We start from the raw sequence: 15,958 nt of genomic DNA, 5'->3' as shown, positions 1-15,958 counted from the left end.
TGGTAAAATATCGCGCCTGTCCCAGCCTATCAATCAGCTCATCCACCCGGGGCATGGGGTAGAGATCGAACTTGGATATTTCGTTCAATCTCCTAAAGTCATTGCAGAACCTTAAGGAGCCATCGGGTTTTGGTATTAGGACAATCGGACTAGCCCATTCACTCCGGGATTTTTCGATGACCCCCAGGCGTAACATTGTCTTTACTTCCTCCGATATGGCTTGTCGTCGAGCCTCCGGTACCCGGTATGACTTCAGGCGTACCTTCAGGTGGGGCAAGGTGACAATATCATGTCGTATCAGACTGGTCCTACCGGGCAGCTCGGAGAAGACATCGGGGTTCTGCTGAACCAACCGTCTGGCCTCTCGCCTCTGAGTCTTGGTGAGGGCTTCTCCAATCCTTACTTCCGGTTCATCCTCTCCGGAGGTCGCTGGAGCCGGAGGTGAACGACCCGAAGAGGAGGGAGATGGGGAAAAAACAGCCATCAGGCTTTCCCGTTCCTGCCAAGGTTTTAATAGGTTGACATGGTATATCTGTTCAGGTTTCCGCCTACCGGGCTGCAATACCCTATAGTTAACCACCCCGACTCTTTCCTTTATCTCGTAGGGGCCTTGCCACTGAGCCAGGAATATACTCTCCGCCGTGGGGATCAATACCAACACCCGATCCCCGGGTTTAAAGGTCCGCACGGTGGCTTGTCTATTGTAGCGGCCGCTTTGCGCGGCCTGAGCCTCCTGTAAGTGCTCCTTCACAATTGGCATGACCGTGCTTATGCGGTTCTGCATTCCCAAAATGTGTTCAATCACACTTTTATGGGGGGTGGGCTCTTGCTCCCATGTTTCCTCTGCCAGGTCCAACAATCCCCGGGGACGTCGCCCGTATAACAATCCAAAAGGCGAAAACCCCGCGGATGCCTGTGGCACCTCACGGATGGCAAACATCAAACAGGGAAGCATCATATCCCAGTCTTTCCCGTCCTTTGGAATCACCCCTTTGAGCATGGTTTTCAGGGCTTCATTGAAACGCTCGACCAAACCGTCCGCCCGAGGATGATACACAGACGCACGCAACTGCCTGATCTGGAGTAGCCGGCATAGCTCTTTGGTCACTTTAGACACGAATGGGGTCCCCTGATCCGTAAGGATCTCCTTGGGCAACCCCACCCGGCAGAACACAGCAAACAACTCCCGAGCTATAAGCTTTGCTGCAGTATGTCTGAGAGGTATCGCCTCGGGATACCGGGTGGCACAGTCAACGATCACCAGGATGTGTTGGTGCCCTCGAGCGGACTCCACGAGGGGCCCCACCAGATCCATCCCTATCCGTTCAAAAGGGACCTCTACAATGGGCAACGGCACCAACGGACTGCGAAAATGGGTCAGGGGCGCGGTAAGCTGACACTCCGGGCAGGTTTCGCAGAACCGTTTTACCTCCCCAAAGACCCCGGGCCAATAGAACCTTTGCAATATTCGCTCCTGCGTTTTCTTGACCCCTAGGTGGCCACTCATCAGGTGTTTATGAGCCAAGTCGAGGACCCGCCGGCGATACGGCTGGGGCACCACCAACTGTTCTACCCCCACGCCCCGCATTTCATCTACCCGGTAGAGTAAATCTTGCTTAAGAGCGAAATGGGGGTACCTTACCTGGGCACCGGGCAGCTGTTCCACCCCGTCAACTACTGTCACCCGACTCCGGGCATGTATTAACGTAGGGTCCTGGAGTTGGGCTGTCCCAAACGTATCCGGGGACGCCTCCAACTCCGGGATAGGCTGGACCATCTCAGCCTCTCCCGCCAATACCTCTAGGGGTGACCTATCGAGTTCACACTCTGTCCCTATCATGGTGACCCCTACGGCAGGCGTCCCGGATTCAGGATTGTAGGGCTCAGGTCCCGGACTGATCAATATCTGAGGGGACTTAGGGGGTCCCCTCCATAAAGTCCAAAAATAGGGCAGATCCCTTCCTAGGATCACGTCATAAGGAAGAGTGTTAAGAAGTCCCACCTCATGTTGCACCTGACCGCAAGGTGCTGTGATGGTGACAATCCCCGTGGGATAGTCTCGGCGGTCCCCATGTATGCAAACCACCCCCACGGTACGTCCTGTGGCCTTTACTTTAGCCCTTAGGGTTGATCGCACAAGGGTCACTAAGCTTCCGGAATCCAACAATCCTGTAACCGGACATCCATTCACCTGTATTTGGCACAAGTGGGGCTCCGTCTCTGGGGAGACCAGATCAGCGGTACACACCACCTGAGCATACATTGAACCCCGCCGGGTAACCCCACAATCCATGGGCTCCGTGGTGAGTGGACACTGGGCTTCCATATGTCCCACCCGCTGGCACCGCCAACATCTAATGGGGACGGAAACCCCCTTGACGGGTTGTCGTTTAGGGTACAGAACCTTCCGGACCCTCAGGAATGGCGGGCGCGGCCTCAGACGGGATGGTAGGGGTCTCCTGCACCATTGTCAGCGGTGGGTCCTTGGCCCTAGGCTTGGAGGGGCCGGACCGACGGGCGGTACGCAAAGTCTCAGTGTCCCGTATCAAGTCCTGCGTAGCCACATGCCGCTCTACCAGGGACACTAATTGGTCCAGGGTACTCGGGTCACCCTGTCCTACCCACCGTTGAACGGTGACGGGTAAAGTGCGCACAAAACGATCCACTACTACCCTTTCCACCATTTGCGCCGGGCTCAGAGTGTCAGGTTGCAACCACTTCTTTACCAGATGCAACAAGTCATAGGCCTGGGAGCGTACGGGTTTGGCTTCCTCATAGAACCACTGATTTACCCGCTGAGCCCGTACATAGGTATTCACCCCCAACCGAGCCAGTATTTCGGCTTTCAGGGTCACATAGTCAATGGCGTCCTCGGTACAGAGGTCCAGGTACGCTTTTTGGGGTTCCCCCGTCAGATAGGGCGACAATACCTCAGCCCACTGGGGGGTCGGCAGCTTTTCCAGCTCGGCCACCCGCTCAAACACCGCCAGGAACGCTTCCACATCATCCCCCGGGGTCATCTTTTGCAACGCTTGTCTCACTGCTTTCCGGACGCTGCCGTCGTCGTCCCGGGGTTGTTGCTGTCGGTCCGGCACGGATCGACTTGGCCAGGAGGACCATCTGTTCTTGGTGCCTCTGTTCCTGCAATTTCAAGGATTGCTGGTGCTGTTGCTGCTGATGTTCCAACGTCCGGATCAGGTGTGTATTCATCTGTTGTTGCTGTGCAGTAGCCTGAGCCAGCTGCTTTAGTATGTCCTCCATGGCGTTGCCGGGTTTGGGCTGTAGTATAGCCGCTTGAATCCAGGACATGTGCTACCGGGTCACCAGAAATGGAAGCTACACCTCACCGGGCTGGCATGCCCGCCGATTCTCCACCATATGTGAGGTAGCGTGGTCGGCTGCGCAGCAGAAGACACGGGATCCAGGCATTAAGGTTCACAGCACACGGTTTTAATGTCCAAACAAAAGTCCACAACAATATACATGTGCCTCTCCAGCAGAGAACTCAGGGAGTTGTATTCACTCCCTCACACCCGGCACACCTGCCCTCGTTCCTGTTTCCATTTAACCCTTCCTTCAGCCTGTAGGGAAACAGCATTAACCCTGGAGTGGATTTACTTTCTATCATGGAGTGAGCACAACCGGGGCGAGACATACCGGCCATCATAGATAACCCCGGTCACAGTCTCACAAGAGTAACGCATAATTCAAAACATATCAAGAGGAGTGCGGGCCGTGCTCACAAGCTACAATCTATGGAGAAATAGGGTGAACACAAAAACGCTTGTCGTGCAAGGTTCAGCCATTAGTAGCCATTTTCACCAAATCCCTTTCAAAAAACAAAGCCAGCCTATAAAACTCACCAAATTGCTACCAGACACAGATATCTCATGCAGCGGCCCATGGTGGAGGGAGGCAGTCCCATTACATAGAAAGTTCTATCATTCAAATGTGCCCGGATCCTTCTACAGCTTTACTGAGGGTCCTGTGTTATAGGCAGGACACTGTTTCTTGCGCATCTGTCTGTACATCAGCTACAGAGGGGGCTGGCCTGGCTATTAAAATGAGCAGTAAGACTACCTTCATACACTGATCTGGTCATGTACTGACTAGAGATGAGTGACCTCAAAACAGTAAAGTTTTGTGTTCGTACCAAACACAGACTTTTCTAAAAGAATCAGTGTTTAAGTACCACTCAAGTGGGCATCGCTGTGCTCGGGTACGCTCGGTGCTCAGCCGAAACGCTTGCAGTGTTTGAATGGCTCACAGTTGGGGTAACGACAGCATGATCGAATGTAGTGGACAAACCCCTCCCCCCAAAAAGGTTAAAAAAAACCTGCCTACTCACTCCCGGAAGTGTCGTGTTTATGGCTGGCTGCATGTGTGCGGTGACCCTAGCTGCCAATCAGTGACTTCCAATGGAGTTCAGGTCAAGTCCGGGTCCAGAACTGATCTTTATCTAAAGATCGGCTGAGCCTGCCGAATCCGAACTTCAAAGAGTTTGCACATCTCTAGTACGGACACAAAAAAGCCTGAATTGTCAGCACTGGACAAGAAATGAAGATCTATGGACTTAAGACCCATTTACACACAATGACATCGCTAACCAGATGTCGTTGGGGTCACAGAATTCGTGACGCACATCCGGCCTTGTTAGCGACGTCGTTGCGTGTGAAACGTACGAACGACGGCTAATGATCGAAATTACTCACCTAATCGCTGATTGTTGACACGACGTTCATTTTCATAATATCGTTGCTCGTGCTGGACGCAGGTTGTTCATCGCTCCTGAGGCAGCACACATCGCTACATGTGACACCCCAGGAACGACAAACAACACCGTACCTGCGTCCCCCGGCAACGAGGTGGGCGTGTCTTTCCTTCGGCTGCTCTCCGCCCCTCCGCTTCTATTGGCTGCCTGCCATGTGACGTTGCTGTGACGCCGCACGAACCACCCCCTTAGAAAAGAGGCAGTTCACCGGCCACAGCGACGTCGCTAGGCAGGTAAGTATGTGTGACGGGGACTAACGATATTGTGCGCCACAGACGCACAAATGACGGGTGCGGGTGCGATCGTCAGCGACATCGCTAGCGATATCGCTGTGTGTAAATGGGCCTTTAGACAATTACTAAAGGATTGGAGTACCCAGAATAAGTCAACTATATTAATATGTTACATAACTTATTTTTATGGTCATTGACATACGTATTTTTTTGCTTAATAACTTCTTTAAAATGGTTGTCCACTACTCGGACAACACCTTCTCAATCACCATGTTTGCCCCGTAAAAATAACGCTTATACTCACTTCCAGCTCCGTTCCAGCGGTGTCAGCGCTTGCTCTCCCCGGGCTTGTGTGACGTAGTTACATCATGCGAGACCTGCACCCAATCAGTGTCTGCTTTGCTCTCCCCACCTTCAAATTTATCAAGCATCAAGAAGAAGTGAGCGGCCAGCTGAAGCTCTGACGTCTTCTTGTTCGATTTGTTAGAGGGAGGGAACAGTGAAGCCAGCATAGATTGGGCGCAGGGCTCATGTTATGTAAGAACGTCACACAATCCCTGGGAGAGCGAACTCTGACACCGCAAAAATAAGACATCCACAACAATGTGGACAGAAGACAAAAAGGAACAGCCCTATTCAACAGAAGAACAGATATATTGAGCCATAAAACCCAGGAGCATTCTACTCCCTGGGGGAAAGAGCGGTGCTATGGCAGGTGTACTGTACATTAGCCCGACCTACCGCATTGGCATATTAAAACCAGAGATCAATGGTAGCACAAGAGGCGGTCTGACCTTTGATAGAGCATACCAGAATGACTCACAAGATAACCGAACTACAGGACAGAGATGTGAGAGACAGTCGTCAGATAGTGTAAGAGCCTCAACAGGGAGATGAGAGGTGAAGTACTTAAAGGAAGGAGAGCAATCGCCTCCTAAAGGTGAAAGGTGGAGAATAACCATAAGGTGAAAGTAGGGAGCCGAACGCCAGACCACTGTGTCCTGAAGAAGAGAGATAGGCGAGAGCCCCCTTCAGAAAGGAAAATAAAATGACCCTGCTGGAAAGCCAAATATAAAGAGATGTCTTTGATTGGAAAGAAAGGAAAGGAATAAAGTGCATCCTAGAACCAGATGGAGATACCCCAGAACCACGGGGCTAATACAGTGGCCCCAAGTGACCAGTGAGTCCGTACCTATTGTCTACAAGATTAGTTCCTAACCTGCCTAATCAAGGCTAAGACAGGTCTGCTTCTCAAACCCATGACTACCCCCAGATAACACTAGGCTAAATTAAATAGCTGGGTGTTATCTGCCCAGGAGTAGCTTGGTGGGTGAGCTGTCAGTTTTTTTTCTAAGATGTATTCTTAAGCTGGGTTCACACACAACGACAACAACATCGCTGTTACGTCACCATTTCCAGTGACGTAACAGCGACCTTAGATGATCGCTAGTAAGCTGTAATTTTAAGCAGCGACGGAGCAGCGATCATAGCGACCTCGATGGTCGTTGGGCAGTGTCACACGCGTCGCTATGCGAAGACTCAGACCTTGATAGAGGCGTGGTGTTTAATCCTTGACATGTTTTGTGTTGCCTCTTTTCACGCCCCTCTGTTCCGATTGGTGATCGCTACAGCGGCGCCTGATTGGGTGACCGTGCCAAACAAAGGAAGACGCAGTAGTGCTTTCATTCATTCTATTTCATTTCATTCAGATCCACAAAGAACGACACAGTAGCGACACCAGACAGAGAATCTACTACGTGGAACAAAGAATGGAACTTAAAGAATGAAATCACTGTAACGCCCTCGGCAAGGTACCCAATCGGAACGCTGTTGTAACCACCAATCGGAGTCGTAGGGGCGTTGCAAAATACACCGCAAAAACACGCCCTTGCCCTGCCTTCAGTCATACGTCACTGCCTTCAGCGTCGTCGCGACCGTCGCTGCTGCGGTGTCAAACACAAGGATGCTGAGCTTATCATCATGGCGCAGTGGGATAGCAGCGATCAAAAAATGACCTGGAACATTCAGGAGCGAGCAGCGATTTCGCAGCAGGGGTCTGATCATTGTTATGTGTCACACACAGCGACGTCGCTCTTGAGGTCGTTGCTACGTCACAGAAAATGGCGACTTAGCAGCTATGTCGTTGTGTGTGACACCACCTTTCGTGTCAGCCTCCAGGTGGCAGCAGATTAACACATGGTTCCTGGGTCCCCAATGAAGTGGGGGGAATATAGTGTGTTTGGACACTTTGTAGACAAAATTTGCAGCCTATGCCATAAAATTCATATTTAGTCTGAGGTTTGTTTCTATTAGGAACTGAGTCATGAGGTTTTAAGTCTGAGAAAAGCAGTGGGCGTAAAGGTTAAATATATGTAGAGTCTACAATACAGTGATAATGACAAGTATAGTCTTTAATTAAAGGGGCTTTCTAGTCTGGAAAAATGTATTGAAAAGTGTGTAGAATGTTATAAACTATCTGAAGAAGTATAACATCTTAAATATACAATGAATTTTAGGAGTCTGAACTCTTTAAGAGACAGGATCTGAAAGCCTAAAGCTCAGAGACATTTATCAAAAATGTCATAGGAATTTACCAGTCAGCAAAAATTGTGCAAATCGAGGGACACGGCAAGAATTTCTAAAGCAAATTGCAAGTCATGTTAGGAGGGTTTTCAGTCCTTACAGATCAATGGCTTTCTATGATACCATTATAATTGGTGCCTTGAATATGTTGCAATTTTTTTTTTATTATATCTTTTTTATTGAAAATGTTAAAACATTAAAACAGTAAACAATAGGATTAGCATTCCCATCAAAATATAATAATAATAATCTTTCATCCAGTATGCAGACTGGGATAACATAGCTTGTAAACACAATAGATTTATGATAAGCATTGTTGGAAACTCCTTTATCAGCAATTGGGAAGATGAAAAGTGCAGTAAGATTAGGAACATACAAACAACAAAATAAGCCAAACATAACAGCATCTCAGTTAACCCCTTAACGACCGTGGGCAGTAATATTATGTCCTAGCGGTCATAGTGTTAAGGCCGCTTTACACACAACGATATTGCTAGCGATCTCGTTAGCGATGAGACACGCCCAGATCATTGTTACGATTTGCCGAGATCGCTCATAGGTCGTTTTGTAGCGGTAACACGTACCCATCTCACAAACAACGCTACATCGTTCAACGATATATTGTTTGACCAAGGCTGTCGTGTGGACACCGTCACACAACATTCCTCCCAACGATTCCGGCAACGTCGGAGGCGTATAATTGGCCATAGCATACACCCTGGCGTGAGACCAATCAGAGCGGAGGAGGCATGGAGCATTGCTCGTAACGACACGCTCGCGCACTAACAATGTTGTTCTTCGTTGGCAAGGTGTCAAACGTAGCAATATGTCTGCTGCGTTCCAAACGACGAACAATATTTTAAAAATGAACGACATGTCAACGATCAACGATTTTCGCTACTTTTCGGATCGGAGTCGCACGTAGGCGTCACACGCAACAACATCGCTAACGATGACAGAAGTGCGTCACGAAAACCGTGACCCCGACGACATATCGTCAGATAAATCATAGCGTGTAAGGGGGCCTTTAATGCCCATGGTCTGCTGCCGGCAGCTTGCCGCAATCGGCGCACATCTCAGCTGATTTTCACAGCCGAGATATGTGCCTGCTAGGCACAAACAGAATCATTATCTGCTCGTGCCGTTTAACTCATTAAATGGTGCTGTCAATATGTGATAGCGCCATTATAACGGCATCAGCGGTAAACATTTACTCGCTGGCCGTTACCGGAAGTCATGTGACGTGATCACGTGACTTCCGGTGGTTGTCATGGTAGCACAGGGTCATGTGATGACTCCGGTAGCTCACATGAATTACTTTCGGTTTCACCCGGCCCAGAGCTGGATGAGGCAGATAATGAGCATGAGCATATCTGCTGTTTACAGCTGTGTAGGTGTGATCAGCAGATAGAGCAGAGCGATTGTTTTGTTGATCCATGTAGCCCCCTAAAGGGACTAGTAAAATAAAAGTAAAAAAAAAAAAGTTAAGAAATTTAAAAAAAAAAACAACTAAAAGTTCAAATCACCCCCCTTTCGCCCATTAAAAATTAAAGGGTTAAAAAAATAAGAATATACACACATTTGGTATCTCCACGTTCTGAAAACGCCCGATCTATCAAAATATAAAATCAACTAATCTGATCAGAAAACGGCGTAGTGGCAAAAAAAATTCCAATCGCCACAAAGTTTGCACAAAATGCAATAATAGGCGATCAAAACGTAGCATCTGTGCAAAAATGGTATAGTTAAAAACGGCAGCCTGAGATACAAAAATAAGCTGTCACTGAGCCATAGATCCTGAAAAATGAGAACGCTACGGGTCACGGAATATGGCATAAAACGTGCGCCACTTTTTTCGGACAAACTTCTGTTTGTTTTTTTTTAACACTTTATATAAAAGTAAATCTATACATATTTGGTGTCTACGAACTCGCATTGACCTGAGGCATCACACCCACACATCAGTTTTACCATATAGTGAACACAGTGAATAAATTATCTAAAAAATAATGGTGATATCGCACTTTTTCTGCAATTTTTCCACATTTGGAATATTTTTGCTGTTTTCCAGTAGACTATATGGTAAAACTCATGGTTTCATTTAAAAGTACAGCTCGTTACGCAAAAAATGAGCCCTCACATGACCATATTGACTGAAAAATAAAAAAGTTATGTCTCGGAAAATGAATCGCGAAAAAACCCCCAAAAAAACAGGAAGCGAAAAATCGGCCGGTTGTGAAGGGGTTAAAAGAGGACAAAAATAAAAAGGGGTGTGGATTTTTCATTTTGTCACTCGGTCACATTCTTTCACACTTTAGCTATCTATTCGGAGTTGACCTAGGTTATTTTTTAGGTCTACCATAATGTACCATGCACAGGTAAAAGGTTGCACCATTTTTTCTTTTTCCTCCTTATTGCAATATTCTACTACAAACGGTTTCAATTTTAATAGAAATCTATCCGCCCAATTAGTTGCATTTTAACACTGATTTTAGCCAGGCTCATTTTCTACACAACTGTGAACAGGTTTGCAAAAAAAAACAAAAAACTAAAAGTACTGTATATTAAACTTAGCGCAAGGCAAATACAGTACATATTTGGGTCAATTTGGCTACAGGTTTCGGGAGCCTTGACTCATGTAAAACAAACAAAACTAAACCATGCAGTGTTTTTCAGCTATACATTTAATATAACTCAAAACTCAGGTTTAAGCAGCTTTAAATGGCTAGCATTAAAAAGGTCTATCAGCAGGTTTTTTTCTACTTAGGCTGGAACCACACTTGCGAGTGTAAAATCGGAACGAGTCTCATGCTAGAAAGTAGGACGATTTCTGTTCACTTTTCATCAGTGTGCTGTCAGTGTGCAGTCTGTTTTTTTCCTCAGCAGCTGCTGTTCATGTACTCTTATGTACAGGAGCATTTACAGTGTTCTCTGCTACATGATAGAAATGTATTGAGAAAAACAGATGTCACTAGGATGGTGTATGTGCCGTCCCTGTGACATCCTTTTTTTTCACGCACCTATAGACTTGCATTGAAGAGACTTGTGCGAGAAACTCACCAAAACACAGCATGCTGCAGGTTTTTTCTCAGTCCGATTTGGACTGAAAAAAATAGCAGATCGGAGCTGCCTCACTGATTAACATTGGTCCGAGTGCAATCCGAGATTTTCTCGCATTGCATTCGTGCGAGTTAATCGCAAGTGTGAAGCGTGCCTTAATCTGAAAGCAGCATAATGTAGGGGCTGAGAAACTGATTCCAGGGATGTGTCACCTATTAGGCTAGAGTCTCGCTTGCGCATGACTCGCACGAGTGCAATGTGAGAATATCTCACACTGCATTATGCCCCATGTTAGACAGTGCTGCAGCTCAGATCTGCGAGTTTTCCTCAGCTCTAAACGGACTAAGGGAAAAAAAAAAATTCACAAAAGCTGCAATTGTCTGCGAGAGCCGTGTCACTCGCACCCATTCAAGTGTATGAATGCGAGAGAAACATCGGACTGCACTCGGATGTTATCCAAGTGCAGTGTGATATACGCACAGGCTGAAAATGGAGGAGATGGGGAGGATTAACCCCTCCCTCTCCTCCGCAGCGCCCGCCCTCAGCTTCACAGCTGTGACCTGATTGCAAGATTGGGTCATAGTCGCATGACACTCAGCTCACGCTCGCAGCAGGGCCTGAGCCGGGGGTCATTAGAATATCACATCTGTTGCTCTCGCATCGGATGCCATACGCAAGTGTGACTGTAGCCTTAAGGGCCATTTACACGCTGCGACATCGCTAACGATATATCGTCGTGGTTCACGGTGTTTGTGACGCACATCCGGCGTAGTTAGCGACGTCGCAGCGTGTAACACGTATGAGTGACCTTAGACGATCATCGCAAAAGAGGCAAAAATCGTTGGTATGTGAGACGTCATTCACTTACCAAAAATCGTTGCCTATTCAGTTGCGAGGTTGTTTGTCGTACCTGCGGCAGCACACATTGCTATGTGTGACACTGCAGGAACGAGCAACAACCTCATACCTGCCGCCGACCGCAATGAGGAAGGAAGGAGGTGGGCAGGATGTTTGTCTCGCTCATCTTCGCCCCTCGCTTCTATTGGACGGCTGCCATGTGACGTCGCTGTGACACCACACGTACCGCCCCCTTAGAAAGGAGGCGGTTCGCCAGTCACAGCGACGTCGCAGGGAAGGTAAGTCTATGTGACGGGTGCAAGCGATGTGTGCCACGGGCAGCGAATTGCCTGTGACCCACAACAGACGGGTGCAGGTACGCTCACTAGCGATATCGCAGTGTGTAAAGTGCCCTTAAGGCTGTGTGCTGTGGAATCATAGAATGTTAAAGTTGGAAGGGTCACAGTGTTCAACTCCCTGCTCAATGCAGGATTCACTAAACCATCTCAGCAGATGTCTGTCCAGCCTCTGTTTGAAGACTTCCATTGAAGGAGAACTCACCACTAGAGATGAATGGACCTGCTGAACTTCAGGTTCGCTGGCTTCAACCAAACTTTAGATAAGATTCAATTTGGGCACGCACTTGACCTGAGCTTGATCCCGGAGCTCGAATCCTATTGAAGTCACTGATTGGGCAGTTAATCTCCCCGCCCACATGCAGCTAGCCACAAACAGCATTTCCGGGGCGGGTTTTTTGTCTGTTTGTGTTTGACACACTACATCCGAAAACGTTGATTTAACCCCCAGTGAGAGCCATTCAGAAACTGACAGCAGCTTACACTGGGCCAAGTACGGAGAGTATCAGAGCACCCAGATGCTCGATCGAGCGTCCAGCGTACGTACAGCCCCGAACCCAGACACTGTTTTTATTTTTTTTAAACTCTTTATTCAGTACGAACCCAACTTTACAGTGTGAGTTTGCTCATCTCTATTCACCACCTCTCGTGGAAGCTCGTTCCTCTCATTGATCACCCTCACAGTTTTTTCTAATATGTTGCTGATTTTAAAAATAAAAATTATTATTTACCATTTAGTAGTTATTGAGAAAGAGGAGATGGAGATTTCAGATTACTGTTTTTTTTATTGCACATAGAACAAGTAGTATACTAACACTGAAATTCAGGCAAACCAATTTCATGACATCTTATTAAAAAAAAACAACTTCTATGCAACTTATCATTTTTTTTTGCAAGTCAATTGTGCATGTACGAGTATATACAAACATTGATAATAATATTGCTACACAGTATATGATCTTGTGCAGCCACGTTTTACCTGTCACCAGTGCTGTCCCATCATAATTCCAGCGACCAGCAAGCACCGCTCCAGAATGAGCCTCCACGCTTTTCTCAATTCTTCCTATTTTTGAAATCAGATGGAATTTTCCTAAAAAGTAACAAGAGGGAAGGAAGGATGAGGCCGGATTCCTACATCAGTGGTTTTGCAGTCTGAATACAGACAGATAGGAGTCTGTTGAGTTTGGGACAGGAGACTTGTAGCCACTATGTCCATTAAGCCGGGGCCACACAGGGACTACTGCGATCCTCGCATGACACTCGACTCACTCTGGCAGCACAGCGGGAGCAGAGTGTCATGCGAATGTCACTGTGACTGAGGTCCGATCATGCGATTGGACCCCAGCTGAGGGGGGTGGGTCGGCGCTGAGGAGGGGCGGGGCGGCGCTGCGGAGGGGAGGGAGGGATTTATCTCCCTCTTTCCTCCGTTGCCGGCTATTGCCATTCTCGCCCTACACTGGCGGTACACCGGTGTACTGCGAGTGCAGTGCGATTTTTCTTTCGCCCCATAGACTTGAATGGGTGGGAGAGAAACCAGGAACGCATTCAACCCGCAGCATGCTGCTATTGTTTTCTCGGTCCGATTAGGGCTGAGAAAATAATCGTTCATAGGTGCTGGCACATAGGCTAATATTGGTCCAAGTGGAATGCAATTTTTTATCGCATTCCACTCGCTCCGATTTTCATGCCGTGTGTCTTAGGCCTTATGGTATGTACTCAGAACACAAAACATGAGTGAGTCTGGCCTAATACTATGAAGACAAAAGCATTTGTGGACACGAGGACATCAATACAGAGGTAACAGTGCATTCGGATATCCTTCAGGTGCTGAAACGTATTAGACAAATGTAAGCCAAACTGGACAATTTCAAAAAGATTGGCCAACCGGCTAATGCATGCCCAGGTGTGCCAACTTTCCACTGATGGCAGGAGTTGGGGAAAAGAAGGAGTCATTTCACCATGTTGGATCCTTTTTTTTCTCAAGGGTAATAAGATGCCGCCAAAGGTGGCTCTCGGCTGCTAATCCATTCCCACAATTGAGAAAATATGCATGCACCTTGTCAGCAATGCCAATTAGGCTAAGTTTTCAAGGGGATATTAAGGCAGCCAACGAGTACCCAACCATTAAGGTGGGTTCAGGTATTCATGCCAGTAGTGTGCTTCTGACAATTATGTCACATTGGTGTAACTGAATTACATTTTTCATAGGAAAATAAAATATTTCTTGTACAAAGGGTCTGTTTTTAATGCTTACAAGTCCACAAACTTTTGCTTACTTCCCAAAACATGACCAAATGAGCCTACCAGGAATCGCTTTCTTCCGTAGTGATGGTACGTAATTGGCTGCAGCGGTCACATCACTAAACCGTACATAAAGACCAGTGGGCAACACTGTGGCAGCAGCAATGAAGTAGCAGGGGAAAAATAACAGATGAGCTTTGAAGTTTTATTATAAATCTGTTGGCAGTTTTTTTCTATATAATCTGAGAGTAACCTAATGTAAGGGCAGAAAGCCTGATTACAGTGATGTCACTTGGTCAGCAGCTTACTGTAGTTTAAATGAAAGCAGTGTTTTAATCAGCAGGAGAGGTTCTGAGCGTGCGAGTTGCTGCAGCAAAGTGCGGGGATTGCAGATAAGTGCATAGTTTAATCACAATCTCATAGTTTGACACAAGAACATAGTTTGAATTTATCATTATACATTTCCCATTTTTTTTTCTCTTTGTTTTTCTACTGTACTGTTTATCCCCATTTGATAGGTGCTCCATGGACAATGCTACCAGGTGTATATCTTGTCAGATGTATGCATGCCTTCAGCAGCCGTTCGAGGGTGAATATGTCTGCACTTGATGCAAGCATGTTACGTATTTGGAAGCCAAGGTAACTGATCTAAATAAGCAGCTTGCAACACTCAGGGGCATTGCAAACCTGGAGAGGAGTTTAGAGCTCACTGAGCTTTCTCTGGCTGGGGCCAGTGATATGGAGGAGGGTGGAGGTGAGGAAGATCAGGACCCAGAAGTAAGTAGCTGGGTAAAAGTTAGAAGAAGACGTAGGGGGAAAAGTATCAGGGAGCCTAGTCCTGACCTGGCACAACCTAGTATGCCTGTTTAGCTGAAAACTAGGAATGAAGGGCCAGGACTAGGGTCACTACAAGAGGACGTTGCTCCTAGCAACCAGGAAAACGACTGCTACAGGAAGGAGGGAAATAGGAGTGCACCAAAGCCCAGAATGATGTTGGTGGTAGGGGACTCTATATAATTAGGCAGGCGGACAGGGTCATCTGTCGCCGAGACCGTGAATGCCGAACAGTGTGTTGTCTGCCGGGTGCGGCATATTACGGATCGGATAGACAGATTGCTGGGTGGGGCTGGGGAAAACCAAGCGGTCATGGTGCACATTAGTACTAATGACAACGTTAGAGGCAGGTGGAAGGTCCTGAAAAATGATTACAGGGAACTAGGAGAGAAGCTGAAGTCCAGGACCTCCAAGGTGGTGTTTTCAGAAATACTACTGGTGCAACGAGCGCCACTAGAAAGACAGCAGGAGCTTAGGGAGATAAATACGTGGCTTAGAAATTGGTGCAGGAAGGAATGATTTGGGTTCATGCAGAACTGGGCCGACTTCTCAGTCGGCTACAGGCTCTACGGTAGGGACGGGCTGCACCTCAATGGGTAGGGTGCAGATGTGCTGGGTGAGAAAATGGTCAGACGGATGGAGGAGCTTTTAAACTAGGATCTGGGGGGAGGGAGGGTAGTGGAGCAAAAAAGGGGATAGAAAGAGCAGAAAGAGACAGTGAGACGGTAGGGGTCAATGAAGGATTGGGGGGGATGGGACATGCAAGGAACGTAGGGAGGCTAGGAGTAATAAAGGTGTTAAGAGTATTAAATGTCTACTGGCAGATGCAAGAAGTCTTGCAAACAAAATGAATGAATTGGAGACTCTTATGTCAACCATGGATTATGATGTGGTGGGTATTATGGAGACCTGGCTGGATGAAAGCCATGACTGGGTGACAAACATACAGGGTTATAGTACATTTAGGAAGGACAGGAAAGACAAAAAAGGCGGTGGGGTGTGTAAATTTATCAAATCTAACCTAAAACCTGTGTTGATTGATG

General features: G+C 47.4%; 1 protein-coding gene across 2 annotated transcripts in view; it reads right to left on the bottom strand.

The window, feature by feature from the left end:
* Window positions 1-15,958, bottom strand: part of IFT80 (intraflagellar transport 80) — a 238,569-nt gene that overhangs the window by 184,497 nt on the left and 38,114 nt on the right. For both annotated transcript variants that reach the window (XM_075340673.1, XM_075340671.1), the window contains exon 4: window positions 12,820-12,930. In XM_075340673.1, the coding sequence (XP_075196788.1) occupies window positions 12,820-12,930 (111 nt within the window). The remainder of the gene's footprint in view (window positions 1-12,819; window positions 12,931-15,958) is intronic.

This window comes from Anomaloglossus baeobatrachus, chromosome 3 (assembly GCF_048569485.1).
Source record: "Anomaloglossus baeobatrachus isolate aAnoBae1 chromosome 3, aAnoBae1.hap1, whole genome shotgun sequence".
Taxonomy (NCBI): Eukaryota; Metazoa; Chordata; class Amphibia; order Anura; family Aromobatidae; genus Anomaloglossus; species Anomaloglossus baeobatrachus.
The sequence above is the reverse complement of the archived record's forward strand: the minus strand, read 5'-3'. Positions and strand labels throughout refer to the sequence as shown.